Below are 19266 nucleotides of genomic sequence, written 5' to 3'. Positions count from 1 at the left end.
ATTGTTATCAAAAATGCAGCCTACGCGGCCAAGAGTAGAGATGGCGGTGCCTTTAGGCACTGAACGATGGGGAAAATAGAATTGATTGCCAGTGTACGTGCATCTGGAGCGTGCAATTGCTGGCGTTTGACCCAATGTCTTCAAAACTGATAGAATAGAAGTCAGGCGAGGTAATCTCTGCGTATTGGTTCTCTTAATAGCACCACATAGAGGAACAAAAAAGCGTGTGCGCAGAGGAACGAGTCATCGAGCTGATGCCCCCTTTTAGACTAAGTTTCATGAGGCAAAGACTGGCGAGAAAACGCCTCGAAAATAAAACCATCTGCGATGTGCGAACGGCGAGAGTGTTATTAACCATGAGACTCGGGATGTTGGGAAGAAGGTAGACATAGGGGCGCCGATATACCGATATAATCGCCTGCCCTCTACCCAATTTGTCGAACGTCCACTGGGACAAGAGCGGACTAAAAGTGCGCATTTTACTAGCCAGACGAATGCGGATGTGACAAAAGGTGGCGGATCACGCTGGGTAAAAAAAAAGAAAGTTTTTGACACTCCTGTCTTCTTAGGTGCTTTGAAGGCTCACCTGGCGTACTATTGGGATGGGTACCGTTCATATACACCTCAAAGCGCTATTTTACTGTCAATATTACACCTTAACTCTTCTTAATCCGTGTTAATCCACCTTGATCATACATTAATCTATGTTAATCTGTATAAATATATCGTAATCTAACTTAATCCGTCTTAATCGCACCTTACTAATCACTACTTTTAAATCACTATCAGACAGTATTCCATCCTAATTTCTTCTAATCTACCGTAATAGACCTTAGCCTCTCTCAATCCACCTTAATTTATCCTAACAAACCTTAACACCTCGTTACTATTTATTGTTATCAATCACTAATCACTCACTAATTTACCGGGGTAATCATTATTCGCCTTTTACTCACTGCTGCCATGCTTTGTTTCACTGCTGGCCTTCGGTGGTTGAGTTTGGTTTTTACGTCCTTCGTGCCGACGACGGGGTCACTCGAGATCACCTTTGCAGTCATATATGTTAGGCTTTCACCTTAATGATAGGTTTGTGTGAATGCTAATAAAACTGCAAGCTTGTACACCAATGGCAGAGATGACTCATCTTGTTTTCTAGCTCTTACTACGCTTTCCACGGTGGGAGTACGCACAAGTTTCCCTTCGTGCAGGCACCGAGGGTTCGGGCACCGCTCCTGGCCTGTACCTGCGAGACGACCCCGTCCTGGGAACGAAGCTGATGAACTACAGCGAGCTTCGGGCGCCCACCGCCGAGAAAGCTGCCTTCCTATTGGATGCCGCCTTGGCCACCGCAGCTGCAGCCAATCAGAGTGAGTCCTCTGCTGTTCGCACATTTTAAGTGCGAATGCACTTCTTAAGCGAGCCTGAATCGTCCGCCGCCGTCGTCCGCATAGCAACAGCTGCGGGTGCGCGCGCTCCTCGTCTTCCCTAGCAACGGGGGGAGATGGGCGCGCGCTACTCTCCTCCTCCTCTCTCCGCTCAGTGACTGCGGGTGTTGGGCGCCTCCTCGCCACTTCGGGCGGGAGAGCTCTCGCTCGCGTAGCGGGCGCTCCGCATTCCGACGCGTGAGGGCGCTCGTGTAGCCCTCGCCGTAACGGCGGGCGCTACTCTCCTCCTCCTCTCTCCGCTCAGTGACTGCGGGTGTTGGGCGCCTCCTCTCCACTTCGGGCGGGAGAGCTCTCGCTCGCGTAGCGGGCGCTCCGCATTCCGACGCGTGAGGGCGCTCGTGTAGCAGCCGCGTGGCGCGGGAGGGTATTAGTCGAGCGCGCGCCGTCGTCGAGAGCGGTCGCTGGTCCTGCATCTCGATAACGATGATGGCGGACCGGGCAACGGTACCAGCAATAACGAGTGAAATATCTTTCTTTGTAGTTGTGTGCGTGTGTGTAATTTCTCGACTACTCATTAAGATCACGATATCCACCGTAATCGCACAATCAACAACCGTGCATTCGCACTTACACACTCTCCCCCTCGGGGAAGTGCAAGGGAATTTTTTTAACTGAGGAATGTGTAGTTGCTGTCATGATTTGTCCCGCATTCATGAACGTGGGAGGGTCGCGGTACCCTCCAGCTGAGTGACGACCCGCAGCCTGCTGGTAATGACGGTGACCGACCGCGAGCTACTGTACTCGTCGGGGTTTATTGGCCAGCCGAACACAGTGTTGCTTACCGAGCCTTGCGGGGCCACCGAACTTAGCGGCAAACGAAGATCAGTGTCGGAAGGCACCACATACTTGTCCCAGTTGCCTGCATGGATCTCTCTCTCAGGAGATGGGGAGATCTTTGACAACAAAACGTTCTCGAACACAGCCTAGCATCCGCCCTTCGTCTGCAAATGGTACCATGGTGTCGTATCTCTTGTATCCGCGCCGACTGGCAATTTCTGCGCTGCCAATAACAGCGTTCCAACTTTACTTCACCCGACATTACAAAGTAACCGAGAACAGCTGATAGCCTACTGCCCACCCCTGCTTACGATAGAAGGCGAAATGGTCTCCTAAGATCCGACTCTACCTTTTCCGAGTGCACTGGGATCTGTGCATTTACCAGCAGTCTGCATAAACCAGTGTCGAACGATATGACAACCCTACTAGAGCGAGCAGATTGGACCAGTATGGTGCTTAATGTGAGGCGTCAGACTTTCCTTGGGATGTTCATCACCCCTTCCCTTTTCTCCAAACAATGGTTTATGGCATCATGATAAACTCCGTCAACCGGTCATTCATGACGTCAAACAGTGGTCGAGCTTAGTGCCACCGATACGCTAATTGCCTCCCTGTGTCTTCATGGTGCGCCGTTGGTGTCTTTCAGGATCCGAGTCCGAGAGCCGCAACTGGCACTTCCTGTTCACCCTGCACGTCTACCAGTACCGCGTGGACAAGAGCGGCCGCGGAGGAGGTCTGCTGCTCGTTCTGTACATATTGGCGCTGTTAGCAGCACCGCTGCAACCCCCTCTTTGATTCCCAACCTTTTCTTTGTAGTTTAAAGGCAAACACGTAAATACTTCGTGCCATAGCCCACTTGCCATCCCTGCTTCAAGGGTGACTTCAAACGCAATATTTTGTTCCGAATGCTTGCTGACTTGCGTTGGCACGTGACTGTCCGGATAACGAAGAAAAAAAAACAAAAAAACAAAAACAAAAAACAAGCACGCAAGCATGATCTCCCACTTCGCTTTACAGCCCGTATGTAGCAGGCCTGGAATTAAAGGGGCCCTGAAAGGCATTTTGAGCACACTAAATGAACTAGCGCAATCGCTAGATTGGGTCGCAACGTCACCTGTGCCAAGTATTACTCTTTTACGCGCAGCGGAAAGCTCACACTTTTGTTGCAAAGTTTGTCGCTTTTTTCTCACCCTTACCTTCGTGTTTTTGGACGCCGCCATCTCCACATGTCTACATCATCGATTCCCAGATGTTCGTCATGAGCTAGACATCCTGCTATTGTGCGGCTTTTTCACGCACTTCCGGCAAAGAGATGAGTCGTCTGCTCAGCGTCGGCTCGCCGGCTGATCTGCCAGCGGAGTGCCGGAGTGCTTTGACATTTTACGACAAACGAAACAAGTGTAAACAAACGCTTAACCATTTGTATTGAATGCAACACGGCCATAACACGACGTGGATTTTATCTTACGTGAGTACGTACCATAAAGAAAGTCCCGTGGCACTCCTTTGGTGCAATCGCAGAGAACGCCCTGAGCCGAATGCCCGGGTTTGACGCGTACATTTTATTCAACTTCAAAACAATCCAGAGATGCGTTTCGAACGAACGCAACGTCACAACATGCGTTGCAAGTCTGAACCGCGATTGACAGACGATGAGTTGCCTCCTCCTGCCCGTCGTAAATTCGGCACTCACCTCACACCCGGTTTGCGGGGACGAGCAGCAAGTCACAACTCTGGCGCGCAAGCGAGAAGTCTTTTAGCCAGGCACACTGCACATACCCCATGCGAGGTTGAGTGGTACGTCGTTCGAGAAAGATAATCCAGACCATGGGAAGCACTATCCACCCGCAGAAGTACAATGTCGCATTTCATCGCGAAACGAACGCGTCCACAACACACAGGAGGCGATGCACACACACACACACACAGCTTCGGTCGCTGCATTGGCTTAGCTGCAAGCTTCGTTCGGACAATCAGCGATGCTACGACGATACAGAGCTGCGTGAGGACGACGTGCTAACCACTTCACGTATTTAAAAACACAGGGGCAAAGAACTAGGTTAATCGGAAGCAAAAAATCTTTCCTCCATTATAGTGCCTCAAATATACTGGCTAGTGTGCCGAGGGCGGGCTCCAGGCGGGCGCCGGGAGCGATGTACGCGGCCGTCTGCCGCTTGGGGCGCTGCCGTGCGGGAGTGTGCGCGTTCATCCGGCCCGAGCAGATCGCGCGGTTACCTCCGAGCTGCGTAGCAGACGGCAGCGGCAGAACTTTCCATTCCCGCTTGCGACGAAAGCGAGCGAAAGCGACGGGAATTCTGTCGCGCAACCAAAATTTGTCCCGACCATTCGACAAAAACGATCGTCACGCGACAAAGCGACGGAATTCCTGCCGCTCTCACTCGCTTTCGTCGCAAGTGCGAACGGGCCTTTATGCGCAATCTCCGCCCCACATAAAACAAGCTCTTGCTTGTCGCCTGAGCATACGGTTGATATCTGACTACGTTACACTGTGCTTGCCAGTGTATTTAAACGATGTCACTAGGTTTGAAACGTACGCGCTCGGCGTGCAGCTTTGTAAACGCAAGCGGTTTCACATACGCACGCTATTTTGCTGCTGATAAAGTTTTAGTACAGTGTTTGTGGCCTTTGCATACGCTAAACGCTAAATTTTTGCGTCCCGCTATGTGACACCGCGATGGGAGTTTTAGTAGAGCGTCTCATCAGTTTTGCGTAGCGACACACTAATGCATACGGCGCCATCTGTCAAATGTTTTCCGAAATGTCTCGCCGGCTGATCTGCTAGCGGAGTGCCGGAGTGTTTGGACATTTTACGACTATCCAAACAAGTGCAAACAAACGCTTTCCCGTCAGTGTTGAATGCAACACATGGGTGCAGCTTGTCAGAACACGGGTTCTCGCTGATCGAGTGCAGCGTTGGTTTGCTCTTCGTATTCACGTTCATCGCCGCTGATAAAGCGATCCGATCCGACGCGTTTTGTGCACGGGTTCTGTGTCGGTTGAAAATGTCTTTTTTCACATGCCGCCGGTAGTAGGAATTACAACCACCGCAAAATAACACCCGGCACCAGCGGGGCCACATCTGAGACCGCGCTTTTTGGATAAACAGTGCGCGGTGCACCAAAGGGAACGAGCGCACGATTCTCCCCACGCGGCTGCGAGTTCGCCGCCGATACCAACTGCAGCCCTGCAGCTACATACACCGCGAAAGGGCAAGGCCAGGCCGCACACATGCGGCCAGGTCATTCGTTCGCTTTTCCAGCCTGTGTCCATGGTGTCTACAGAGATGAAAATGAAAAAGCCGAAAGAGCTGGCCCGTAGCAGACGGCAGTCTGTGGGAGCGCAATAGCGGAAGTACGTCACCGCTGAGGAGCGGAGCATCATGGGAGGGGAGGCCAACAGCGAAGAAACAGTTGAAAGGAGGAGGAAATACGGCGCGACGATAATTCGCGGTTTTTGATTTACGATTTCTCAGCTAATACTCATCGCTTTAACAAAATTCTTGCAGGAGGAGATTGCTAATACATTGCTTTATTTGGTTACATGTACATCCATGCATCGGCGGAAGGCATTTCAGGACCCCTTTAAGTATAAAAGGCGAGGTTCGATCGCCCTCCCTTTTTGGCAACCACGGTGCAGTGGCCGGTGGCAGGAGCCGCCTGCACCTGTTCGACCTGGGCAGCTGCGAGCGGGGAACCAAAGCCGGGGGCCCGCTGAGCCTGTCGGCGCTCGGGAACGTCATCCTGGCCCTGTTCAACGCGCAGAAGAGGCTGCCGTTCCGGTAAGCAATGCAAAAGTGACGTCTTATCTGTTACCGGAAAGCGGGGCTCCGGAATACCCCGCAATAGATGATTTTGCGTCGCACATCGCTGCGCTTCACTTCAATCCTAAAAAGTGGACATTTGTGGAAAGATGGATGGATGGATGAATTGATTGATTGATTGATTGATTGATTGATTGATTGATTGATTGATTGATTGATTGATTGATTGATTGATTGATTTAACGCGCCGACGCTACACAGGCGATGAGGCGTGCCGTAGTGGAGGGCTCCGGATTCATTTTAACGTGCGCCGAAATCTCGTACACACGGGCGTTTTCGCTTTTCGCCTCCGTCAGAAAAGCGGCCGCCGCGGCCGGTAACCGATCCCGCGACCTTGGGCTCATTTGTAGAAATTGTAGAACAATCCTTGTTTGTAGAATCCTTGATTGTAGAACAATCCTTGTGGATTGTTTCACCACCACACTCTTCATAGGACGTGGCGAAAAACTGCACTAAACGGGGTGCCAATTGGAAGGTAAACAGAGGACAACAGTTGTCTATATATTACTGTTTTGCTTTACTCTGTGGATATGAAACATGTACAGTCGTGGACCAATAATATGCGAACACATAAATATGAACCAGAACACGCTAAATTAGAAAATACTCTTCGTGGGGGTTCAATAACGGCACGCATTTGGTGTATATGGAAAGGCGCATTTCCCAACATTGTTACTGTAATTAAGCCACGCGTCAATCTCACTTGCACGGAAAGAAATCGCGCTATTCGGGAGTTCTGATTTATACTTTCGGGATTGCGTTTCATTTGTCCATGACTGTACACATAGGAAGAGGGATCGTGAAAGTAAACACATAAGTTAGTGGCAGTGCTTCAACCCATAGTATTCGAAGGATCTTCATAGATTGCCTAGAAGATACATGTTTTCTCAATGCCGGGAACATACCAGTTCAGCTGAAAGCACAAGAAAGATAGCCCGGGCGTGGAAAGGTGCTGGTGAGAAAACATATACAGGGCAGCTTTGCTGCAATGTTCGGCTTGGGATGAGATTTTGCTTTCGTAATAAAGGAATATAGAAATTAGTATAAAAAAGGCCGGGTCCGGTAGGGGGGAATCGAACCCGCACTAACAATGATTCCAATTATAACGAAGACTCACAATTGTAAAATTCCAGAAAACTAACAACAAGAACGGGTGCAACATCACCAGCAATTTCAATTAACTCATCTATTTATTTATATGAGTACCATAAAGACCCCGAGAGGCATTGCATAGGGGGCATACTTCACAGTGACTCGTTTGGGGATTCACGGCAGCTAACGACAGCTTCTGCCAATAAGCATGACTACGGGATTGCAATAATGACTCTGGTTCCGTTTGACGCCGCCGCTATAATGTTGTCGTAGAGTTAACACGCTTCTTACTCTTCTTTTAGTACCTACCAGTGACGTCATGGCTGATGTTGTGTTGCGCGTAGTCCGAAGGTTTGTCGATATTAGCGATATCGTTTGTCAAAAACAATGTTTGCCGAGCCGGGATGGAGTTGAGCGAGTTTATCGAAATATATTTTAGGTCAAGCAAGGACGCATGTTGTCTGTATGGTCCTTTCAAGTTGTCGCAGCCACAGGCACTTTAGTTTGCGTTAGTCTCTCAAAGTAACAACAGTTTCGGCGTCTAACAAAGCGTACTGTGCTGCAGTTTCGTCTTGCACACCGTAGAAGTTACACACACCTCAAAAGGTGCGGCTTCAACGCTCACTAACAAAGGATGTTCGTTCGTGCAGTCTGTTTCAGTTCGGCGAGTATTTTCCACGTCCGGCCTACGTACTCTTGGGCACACAGTGAACGTGCTAAGTAGATAGAACTCAACTCACGCGTAGATCATGATAATTCTGGTTTAAAGTTGGCGCCATTCTCCGTAACAGCGCAGCCGAGTGACTCTCGTTGTCCAGCCGTTTTCGGAGGTCGTTTTCTCAACATCCGCATTTATCACATCCGCCGTGTAGCGGTAGTGACCAGTCGCTCGTTCCACTGGGCAGCATTGCACACACTGCCCCGTCCGTAGCGGAAGTCAGTTGGGCGGAAGTCATTGTTGTCGCGTAAAAACCGCCGGGGCACATGATTGGCTGCTCAGCCACAAGCGCGCGTTCGCCTCACTGGGCGCCCTCTTCGCAGTAATTAAATAATTAATCGCGGGTCGTTTAAAAACGGGTATTCCCTCGCGGTGAGGTCGAGGCCGTTGCCCGCCTTCCCCGTGAAGTCAGTGTCCGAGCCCTGGAAGGGAACGCAATTAGCGCGACCGAAGCGCCACCGGGGCGCGAGGCGGGGTAATCTGCAATTAATGTGCGGAATTCGGACGTTGTGGTTGGCACAGCGCTGCGCGGAGCGCGCGCGCGCGCGCCGGCGAATATTGCGGTCGGTGACAAATTGCGAGTCCCTCACGGTTCTTGACTTTCAAAGACCGCGAACGCCTCGCTCTTCTGTGCAGGTTCTCCTTTCCAAATTTTATTTTGCTAACTCATCTCGTCTTCGTGCCTGACTTGCCCGAAACTGCACAGCACCTAGTTCTGTGCTGTATGAGTTTTTTTTTTTTATTTCTTCGCTGAAGCTTGTCTGTTCATTGTTCAAAGTTTGTCCCGACAATTTTTCATTCGGACCTGCGACAAAAGAGGGGGAGAAAATAAAAGCTCGAATAAACGACGGCGTGCGGCTCAACTTGAAACTAGAAAGGGCCCCGGACGTGCTCCAAGCCTCCTCTCCGGCTTCTTCTAGCGTCGAATTAGAGAAGACGGGAAAACCCTAACGCGTTTTTTGCATCAACTGGCATTGACGTTTCATGGCGCCAGCTGGAAGTTGCGGCACATTCTTAACATAGGGGACGCTCTGAGTTCCTGGATATGTTGCTGCAAGGGGAGCTGTACACAAGAACACAGAAGTTAAAGCAGAAATAAGGGCTGATTCTGTTTAGAAATACAGTCATACTTCGTAGCGGGAGGCTTAGCCGCTTTCGTAGAGTACTTGCCCGGTCCCCTTGTGCTGCTGCGCCTTTTCGAGTGCTCTTTAATAGAGAATGCCTGCCAACTCGCTAACCTTTGTTTCCCCCATGTCTCTTGCACCCTTTTGCTTTCCCATCCACACATCCTGTTCCGGCTTCTGTTTCCAGCCTATCATCATTTATTTATATTTATTTATCAGTACTGTAGGTCTTCTGCAGATCCATACAGGGAGCGGGCCCACAACAACCCAGGTATCTAATTAGAAAGTCAAAGGAAGTCAAAGAAATAACGCAGATTTTCTGGATAATTTTACCCCCCTTCAACACCTTACTGAGAAAAAACCGCCGTCGACACTCAGGCCACTGTCCCCACTTACCACTAAGTGTACATTGCGGAATTCTCCACTACAGTGCTTTGACATCTCGGGAGCGTTGGGGCAGACCACGTTCGTAAACAGCGGCTGGACTAAGTCAGCGGCGAAGTTTCCATTCATTGTTCCCTGTCACCGTGCACAGTGTCGACGTAACATGTACAGGTGTTCGCGACTCTTTCTCTGGACATCTGAACACTCTTCCGCATTTCTGTACGACAGTCACCCTCGAATCTAAGGTACCTCTCTCTAACAGTAGGCATTCGTAGTCAAACAATTCAGTGTACTGCTGCACTCTACAGCGCTGGTTCTGTTATGTGGGTGCTTACCGGTCCCCCGCAGTGCCACCCCTCAGTATGCAAGCAAGAGCGATGTTGCGCGAGCAGCCTTTTAAATCAAATTTCCTCGCCCCTCCCCGTCTTCTAGTCGTCGTCAACCTCCCGTCATTCCGGAAACCCGGAAGGCCCATCGTTACTCGCCGTTCCAACTTCTCAGCTTCGCCTGCAGAATTAACGAGACTCCTCCAGATGCGAAGCTCTGAGTGGCACTTATGAGAGAAGTCTGTGGACTGCGCCGTCGTCCACAATCGTCTGGACGGGCGTCAGTTTGGGCAAAGCTCTTTCCACATTAATGCACTCCTCGCTTCACGTGTGAAAGGCGTTCACGCAGAGGGTTTGGGAGCCATCGAGTTGTGCGCGGCAAGTGCTAGCAACCGTCCGTCCCACTGCTGTATAGTCGAGTCTTTAGATGAATGTTTGGGTTCGCCACGTTCCTTCGTGAAGGAGTACATTCTTTGCGTGGGTGGCTGCCGTCGCGTAGCTACTAAATTATGCGTTGTCGCATGGACGCATTCGCCTTCTTCAGCGCCGATTACCTTTATCAAATAAACAACATTAAACGTTAACGTGCCTTCCTAGTGGCTGCTGTACGTGTTCGAGATTTCGAATATCCCTCTATAGACAGCCTCCGTAAGGTGAGGTGGCATGTGGCGACGGGACCAGTCACCCACCACCTCTTCGCGAAGTTTGTAGTGAAGTTCCTTCGCAAAGACACGGGTTCGATTTCCTGACGGGTTCGATTTCCTGGCGACCGCTTTCCTGATAGAGGTGAAAAGCGAAAACGCCCGTGTGTTCGAGATTTCGGCGCACGTTAAAGATCCCCAGGGGTCACAATTAACCCGGAGCCCTCTACTACGACATGCCTGATCGCCTGCGTAGCGTCAGTGCGTGAAACCCCATATTCAACAAACCAAAGTGTAGTATCCTTCCGCTGAGGTTGCATCTGGTTGGGAGGAGGGCAGGTTCGGGCTTTCGTGTTGGCGTTTCAAGGAAGTGGGTTCAAATACAGATTGTGGTTAATCGACCAGGTTTAGGGGAAATCCCCAAGATGGAGTTAAATTTCGACGAAGGAAAGTTTGACATCCACCTCAAGCTCCTTCGCAGAAACTTCACTCCACCTTAGGGATTTCCCCTAATACTGGTGGATAAACACCTGTCCTTCACTTCGAGTTGTTGATCATTTCGCTTTCGCGCTACAAACGCTAGCCTCGTGGTTAGCTCAGTTGGTAGAGCGACTGCTCCGGTTAAGCGGCGGTCCTGGGTTCGAATCCTGGGCCAGGACAAATTTTGCTTCAAGTGCGAAGTTTGTAAGAAAGCTTTACAGCTTTCCTTTGTAGCCGTCTGGCTGCATTGAGGTGGATGTCAAGCTTTCCTTCGCAGAGACAGATTGTGGTTTTACGTGCTGAAGCAACTCTGCTGTATGAAATGCGCCGTAACAAAGGGTTAGGAAGCATTAAGACCACCTAGACATTTCTAACGTGTGTTGTCATTTTACTCAACATGAAAACAAGCAGTTCTCGTTTTCACCCTCCACGGGAACAACGACGTCGTGGCGCTGCATCGACCTAGCTCAATAACGCGGCGTGTTGGACAGAAACACCTTTGAGTCTCTCAGGAATGGCGATACGTAAAAAACAAACACGCGATAAAATTACATTCTGATATGCAGAATGCCTTTCCACAACTTGTGTGGCCGCCTGGACTCGCAGGAATCGCGGCCATTTTGTCGCAGTCAGGGCGTCTGATGTCTTGCCATTGATACCACACTCGCGGCATTTTGATGGTGTCTCAACGACTGGAGGCGCCACAGCTTCCGAGGATGCGGCGCAAAGTTTCTGTCAGGGTTGCTTCCAAGGGTCCATTTTCGATCGGGACCCGATGGGGAAGAAACAAAGGAAGGCTCTCCCTCTCCCCCTCGATCACGCGTCTTCCCTTATGCGACGCCGTCCATCACAGGGCGCGCCGGCTGTCGCCTATGCCCATGCTGGTCGACGTGCGTTTGGCGTGGCCCATCTTATTCTCGTTGCAGACGTCTCGGCTCCCGCAATCGCTCTCCCCTCTTTCTACGTCAGCTTCCAGTTTTTCTGACGAGCCGGAGTCATCGTTGTTAAAAGCAAAGTCTTGGTTCAGCCCGATCTGACACTAAGAGCCCACCGGCTCATGTAAAGGTTAGCACATTTGGCTTGCATTAAATGCACACAAAAAGGTTTCACGACATCTTGTTTAAACGGAGAGGGAACATATTTCTGAACTTGGGCACGATTGCGCGAACAAGAAACGCAAACATGGATTACTGACGTGCCAGAACAGTCCTGCGCAACACGAACGTAAGCAGCAGTGGCCAAGGTTAGTGATGCCAGGTTCGTGACGTCCCACTGGCGCGAAAACTAGCATCACTACAGTTTGACGCATTCGACGCGGCGCGCTGTACCGCACTGCCACGGTTAATGAGCAAATTACACCAAGTTACAGTTTCTAGCATAACGCGAAACAGCAAGCAAGCCGCAGCCTTTCAAACCCCATGATTCCGCGTGCGTTTCATTTGCAATTCGTCCCATCATGTTTTCCTTCAGGAAGCTTGATTTTATTTACCGACCATATTCTCATTGTAAAGCCATCCTTACCAGTCTTATGAAAATGAGAGGGTTATTCTCGTATTGGTGAAATTAAGAATGACGGCGAAAACTCAACCACCTTGAACGCAGTGGCAATCCCCACCGTGCAAGGTGGTCCCCACAGCAATAATTCTACAACATAAACCACGTTATGATTGTTGAATATTTTAAAGTTTCACCCAGCACCATGCAAGAAACAGGCCTATACGGGTGCCAATGGATGAAGTGGCTGTGCAATCAGCAGCAACAGCTGTAGCCCACTCCTTTAGTTTTCTGTGACAAAACAAACAGCAAAGAGAGTATAAGATGCCCTAATGCGAAACTTTAGTGCAGCTAAATCATACTGAACCCACCTCGTTTACGGAAATACCGCGCAAAACTGGACTACGGGAACATTTTCCTGCAAAAAAACAATTGGAAACAAAAATGTAAAAAAAGTACAATTGATGGGGCTCGAACCCACGCTGTAGGTGTCGGAAGCCGCTACGCTGGGTCACTAAGACCGAACAGCTATGTCATTGCAGCAGTGTCCGAAGATCAAGAAGATTGCGGCAGTGTCCGAAGCCACTAGCGGGTGCTAGGGGCAACAGGAAGTGCCCTTCCTACACTGACTTCGAAACGGAATGTCACCCGCGCAGCCATTGGTTCCCCCCACAACCACCCCAGTGCCGAACCGTGCATTAAACAAAATTACCCTTCCTTCCTAAATAAAGTTTATAGAAGCTCAAAAGCTTTCTAACACCATAACTGCGTCAAAAGTGCGACAAAACCTTCGCTGGATGTGCGTCCAATCGAGCGTCAAACTTTCAAAGACCTGAATCGCAAACGAAGAACAAACCCATGCGACGATTTTTTGCGCACTAACCAAGCGCATCTACGAGCGACCTAAACGTAATCCCCGTCTGTATATTCAGGATCCTCTTCTTCGGCGCCGTATTCCGTATGGGCTGTCCCCAGTCAACTTTACTTTGTAGACTGTGGTTGGGAGTGGCCTTCACGAAAGCCTACTCCTTCCTCATCGGGATGGCCAGCAGCGCCCACTGTGACGCCTGTGGGGCGGAAGAGACTATAGAACATGTGGTGTGTCGCTGCCCCGAATACTCGTCGGAGAGGTGCGTGCTTGCCACCGCGCTCAGCCGATTGGGCAATCGGCCATTTACTGTGGAAATTATTCTAAGTCATCGGTATTTACCATCGACCTCGCAGAAGGCGACGAAAGCCCTTTTACGTTTCCTTAGTGAAACGAACGAACTTGCGTGAAAGGCTATAGTGCCCGAAACGGAACTAGAGTGCGGGCTTTCCCACTCCTATCTGTTCCTCTTATCCCGCCCTTTTGTTCCCTGAGCCCCGTTCCCCCAGTGCCGGGTAGCAAACCAGGCTCTACACCTGGTTAATCTCCCGGCCTTTCCTTTCTTTCTTCGTCTTCTCTCTGTGATAAAGGTATACTATTGTACTGCTCTCTGCCTTCGCGCTGGATGAGTGTATTGTCGTATCTGGAACCGTTCCCTTTTCGCTATTTTCAAGTAACCGTACTGATACAATGGAAGCCCGTTTCACGCACATGCCGTATGTCCAGAGGTCTCATGAGAGCTTTTCGGTCGATCAACCGGTCTATGGGGAAATGCATTAGTTTTTCGGCACGAAGCCACCGGTCCCACTGAGAAAGCTATCGCTTTAAAATTAGTGGTCAGACTCTGTTGACGTAATTGTACGCCAACAAACCACGAGAACAGCGAATTCCCGTTATCCTTATCGGCTGTTGCGTTGACAAGAACAAAAAATTGACCGCGTATCTGCTCCTTGCGTTGCAAATGCCGTCAAAAGACGAGTCTTTATCGGCTTTTGCAAAGTAAATGCCTCCCTTCGCTTTCCCGCTCACCTCTCATGTTGTTCGTCTTGCGTCGCGCTCCTCCCAAGGTAAATACATCAAATGCTTGCTTAAATCATTTTAAATTTCCCGCGTTCCACTGCTCCAAACAGGGTATCTCGATGCGAACGCTGCCGTGCGGTGAAGACGAGCGTTCATCGAGGCGCCCTGCTTCAACATTTATAGAACCGCGTTTCCCTACTCCACGTGCGTTGCAAGCAGAACGTGAAACCTATCTAGTGGAACCTTGCGTAACTGTTGCCGGTTGATTTCTTAAAATGGCCCTAGAAGCTGTAGTGGCGCGGGCGACAGCAGGCGACGGCCGAGTGAATTCTTTTTTTGCAGTTGATGAAGTATTTAATTTCGCAAAAGTCAAGCAAGTTTGATTTTTTTTAAAGGACCACTGCAAATATCACTTCTGTATTGATTTTTTGTCTCATATTTGCGTAATGTCTTTTTCTTCTTCAACAATGTTGACAAGTATGAGCATTACACCGGACATAGACGGGTATTTTTAGCTCTGACTATATAAGACTATTGCGCAGGCATTGTTTTGCTTTGGCCGGGTGGCTGAATCGAGTCACAGACAGACAGACGGACAGACATACAGACATACAGACAGACCAAAATTTCTGGGTTTAAGTAGCCCAAGAAAGACTATCGTCTTTAAAACTGTGGCCTTGTTCCCTCACTTCACACCACTTCTCAGAACAACTGCACTGGAATCACTCAGTTCCAAAGGGCTGCTTGAATGAGTTCAGAGCGAACGTAAAGGTGGCGTCGAATCCTCCGGATTCCTTTTCGCTACCGTATGTAACGAAACATTCGGGAAGCAGTATGAGAGAGGGCGGCGCTGAGCCTCGGCTAGAGATAAAAAAGCTGGAGAAGGCGCAAGAACGTAAGGACAGCAGCGTGGCCGTTATTAGTTCCGAGACGTCGATTCGCATCGGAAGGAACCGCTGCAGACATAATAGCGGGCTTTCCCTGCCGACGCCACCCCCACCCCCGGGATCAGATCTAGCGTTTCATTTCTGCGTCGCCTCACATCAAAGCAGACGCCACGCCTTGCGTGTAGTTTGGCTGCTCTTTCCCTTCTGCTATTGCTGCATTACCTTAACACATTTTTTTCGACGTCCCCCGCTTCTTTCTGTATTTACCACATACGTTTACATGGGTGCATCTACACTGCACTCAGTGTCTTTAGCTTCGTAAGCTTTTCCCCATTGCTGATAGACGCTAGTGTCTACTCATGATTGTGCACCCATTACTGCCTCCCACCGCCCTTATTCCGATCCGAGCCCCGGGGCTATTTCCTCGTTCAAGGGAACTCGTGTCCGAGCTCTTCGCTATTGCTGCTCCTTCCATCAACCATCGCCTCCTCGATCAAGAGGCCTCAGCTTCCTGACCTCAGCACGAAGACCATTTTTTAACTCTCCGTACAAAATGGACAAGACCGGCATAGTCCGACAACTTCGCGAGTAAAATAAGAGCCAGTAAGCCATGAATACGCTTTCAATTCACGTAGAAGGCGTTGCCGCAATCCGTGCTGTGGGTCATCGCCAGAATTTCCGCCTCGACTGTTAGGTCCTCCTGGCTACTTGACAGTAACACCCGCCGACTGATAGGCAATGGGTACAGGGCTCGGGTAAGCGACGTACGAGCTGGAAGTGTCGTTCCCTCCTTATTATGTCTCCAATAGGAAGAGAGGGATGTCCACGCTGTAGGATAGAATTCGGGATCTCCACGAGGCCACGCATTTTGATGACCCATCAGAACAGTCTTCCAACAGAACAGACGCCAACACTTTGAGTAGAACACTACCACCTCTAGTATACGACGAAAAATATCTCAGATACATAATCCCACAAAACCAGGGGTTACTGATAGAATTTGGTTGGGGGTGAAATGCCTCAAAAACCTGAAATTTACGTTTTAAAAATTTCAAGAATACTTTGAACTTAAAAAGAGTTCAATTTTAGAGCCACCCCAACTGGTGTTCTTTAGCAACGAAATGTGTTGGCCCACCCCAGTCAAAGACGTCTAGCTATATACACCCAAAGCGCGTTCTAACGATAGCAATAGGGCTATGGTGCGCCGGGAATGTCACTTCTAAGACCGTTAGGATTTTACCGCTACGTCGTGGTGAACCGTTATTGTGTCTTGATGCTCTAGTTAGACCCGACCGTGCACTGTCTACCTTGTACGCCCTTCATCCCTGCTGTGCTTATTTTCCCCGCGAATGACCAACGGAACAAAGAAACGACGCTCTTTGCACCTCCCTTTCTTTCCTGTTACAGGGAGTCCAAGGTGACGCAACTTCTGAAGGAGGCCCTAGGCAGCGTCACATGCCGGGCAGCCATGATCGCGCATGTGTCTCCGTTGGCCGCCAACTACGCCGAGACCCTGGCCACCGTGCAGCTCGCCTCCAGGGTGCACCGCATGCGACGGAAGAAACTCAAGGTGCGCTGTAGCCATGCTACAAATCTAGGCTAGAAATCAATGCACCGCTAACGGGTGAGAATCAAATACCCGTCCCATGCATTCCATGTCGATGCCGGTATTCGAAACTGGGCTGAGTGGGTTCTCAGGTCTCTCAAGTAGTCACTCCGGAAAACCAACAAAATACCAACCATCAGAAAAGTTTTCAGTTCGTAGATGGATGCAGCTCAGGTCTTCACACGGGTATAACTCTGTGTTGCCAGATTCTAAGGCGAAATCTTCATTTTGCCATGCTGCATGAAAAATAAAATAGAATTTCTTTTGTGCACTGAAAAAAAAGTTACTAAAAGATCGCAGAAGGTGTGTCCTCAACTGCTTAGTTACCCGCCGTGGTGACTCAATGGTTAAGGCGTTGCGCTGCTGAGCATGAGGTTGCGGGTTCGATTCGCGGCCGCGGCTGCCGCTTTTCTGATGGATGCGAAAAGCAAAAACGCCCGTGTGTACAAGATTTCGGGGCACGTTAAAGATCCCCAGATGGTCAAAATTAATCCGGAGCCCTCCACTACGGCGCGCCTCATCGCCTGCGTTGCGTTGGCGCGTTAAACCCTACAATCAACCAATCAGTGAACTGCTCAGTTGTTATCCGCAGTGAAGCTGGTAAATTTTAAGCACCTTAAAATACGCTTGAACTCCTTACAAGACGACGCAAGGGCAGGTAAATGTCAGAACACTCTTGGAGGCAGGACGTAGGATTTTGGAACGCATTCACTTATGGGAGGCACGCCAAGTAATGATAATTACCTTACTTTGCAAACAATTGACACGCACAGCTCGTGGTTAACATTTCCTCGTTTCAAAATTGTGGTCGTCCTCATGGTATGGAACAGTTGGCGATAATAGTGTAGCGAACAGTGCATTTACAAGTGAACAGCCGTACTATGGCGCAGTTCACTACGTAAGCAGATTGCAAGGAGTGCTCTCAAGGCTGTACCTTTCAGAACCCTTGCGCCGTAGTAGGTCAATCTCTTCCCATTCCCTTCCCTTCAAACCAAAGAAAGAATGTCATGAAAGATAATGATGCTTAGATTACATTTCGATCCCTTCCCCCCCTTTTTTTTTGTTTCAGTGCCCTGACTGAACAGAATTGTGTAAGGCTCTTCCCTAGTTATTCTAGAACTTCTGGAGCTGCACGCCTTTTTCGTGCAACCATAAACCTTTTGTAACCATTAGGCCACTACTAAACTCGGGGGAAAGAATGACAAGAACATTGCCAGTCCAAACGAAAATGTGGCATATCTGACATTGACTAACGCGGACTGCTGGAGCAGTTGGTTCATGTTTCCCAAAATATATCACCTAGTGGAAGGGGCTCCGCTTATAGACAGAGAACCTGTGGCGTGTGTGTGTCCGCGCGTTTTGTGTGTGTGTGTGTGTGTGTGTGTGTGTGTGTGTGTGTGTGTGTGTGTGTGTGTGTGTGTGTTGTGTGTGTTGTGTTTGTGTGTGTGTGTTGTGTGTGTGTGTGTTGTGTGTTGTGTGTTGTGTGTTGTGTGTGTGTTGTGTGTGTGTTGTGTGTGTTGTGTGTGTGTTGTGTGTGTGTTGTGTGTGTGTGTGTGTGTGTGTGTGTGTCTTCTATGTGCAGGTTCCCATATTTTCGAAAACTGACATTGGCCAGAAAGAAATGGCCCAGGTTTAACTCCTGTCAACCTAGCTATCACAAGCTAAACCAAACTGTCACACAGTGTTTTGTAAGAGTTAGCCTAGCCTTTGCTAGTGATTTCACAGCATGCCGTCTACCTTAATTTACTGGATGACTTGGATTCATCCTGCCGCTTCCGTTCAAGAGTACCCACTGACATCCCTGGGCTGGAGCCTTTGTCAAGCTGGACTCGCAGCTTATAGCTCCAGCCCCTTCCTCTCAAAGGAAGGAAAGCAAAGGAAAATCCCGGCAGGCGCGCAATCGATGGTGAGACTGAGCGACCAAGCGTAGGTTAAGCAGCCGCTTTACCCTCTCCTAGTCACGTGGTACTGTATCCGTGAGACTCCGAGCGAGTGGAGCGATAAGAAAGAAGGACGGAGCTTAACGTGCCGGCGACCGAAGGTCACTTGCGACTCGATGAATGATCTTGAAAGCTGCACTGTAGTAGAGCTCTCACTCGAAAATGTTTTAAGAGCAGAGCACTTTAGGCGCTCGCCTTGTCGTCGTAACTCACACGCTGGACCCAAGTGGAGCCACATGGCGTTTCGTCGCTCCAGCGTAAGCCCGAGGCTTCGAAAGCCAAGCGGTTTATATAGTCATAAGCGTTCGAAACTCGTGAACCGCTGTCCCTTATCATGCATCTCCCCGTTGTTTAGCACAAATATAACTATAGGTACATTTGAGGCAAAATATACGTAATTAACCGGCAGCGCCCACGTTCGTTTAGTTCAGAACGCTCGTTGGGTTGCTTTTTTAAGCAAAAAAAAAAAAAAAGTGGCAGTGCAACGCCGGCATGTGCGGGAGGAAAAGCAAGCACAAATAGAACAGAACTCTGGCTCGTGCAGTTTCAGGTAGGGGGCGCGCGAGCACTGCGAAGGCGGAAAATTTGAATGGCATTGGGTGGTAGCACTAAGCGCATAACGG

At 49.7% G+C, this 19266-nt stretch overlaps 1 protein-coding gene across 1 annotated transcript in view; it reads left to right on the top strand.

The window, feature by feature from the left end:
* The window catches only part of LOC144149272 (uncharacterized), a gene marked incomplete in the record, with an annotated part of 436446 nt that overhangs the window by 408461 nt on the left and 8719 nt on the right, over positions 1-19266 (top strand). Inside the window, 4 exon segments of the mRNA XM_077680825.1 lie at positions 1209-1367; positions 2869-2955; positions 5880-6021; positions 16505-16667. Of these exon segments, the coding sequence (XP_077536951.1) occupies positions 1209-1367; positions 2869-2955; positions 5880-6021; positions 16505-16667 (551 nt within the window).

This window comes from Haemaphysalis longicornis, unplaced genomic scaffold (genome assembly GCF_048455015.1).
Source record: "Haemaphysalis longicornis isolate Haplotype H1 unplaced genomic scaffold, Haemaphysalis longicornis Haplotype H1 scaffold_8, whole genome shotgun sequence".
Lineage (NCBI taxonomy): Eukaryota > Metazoa > Arthropoda > Arachnida > Ixodida > Ixodidae > Haemaphysalis > Haemaphysalis longicornis.
Note: the sequence above shows the minus strand (reverse complement) of the source record. Positions and strands in the feature narration are given on the sequence as shown.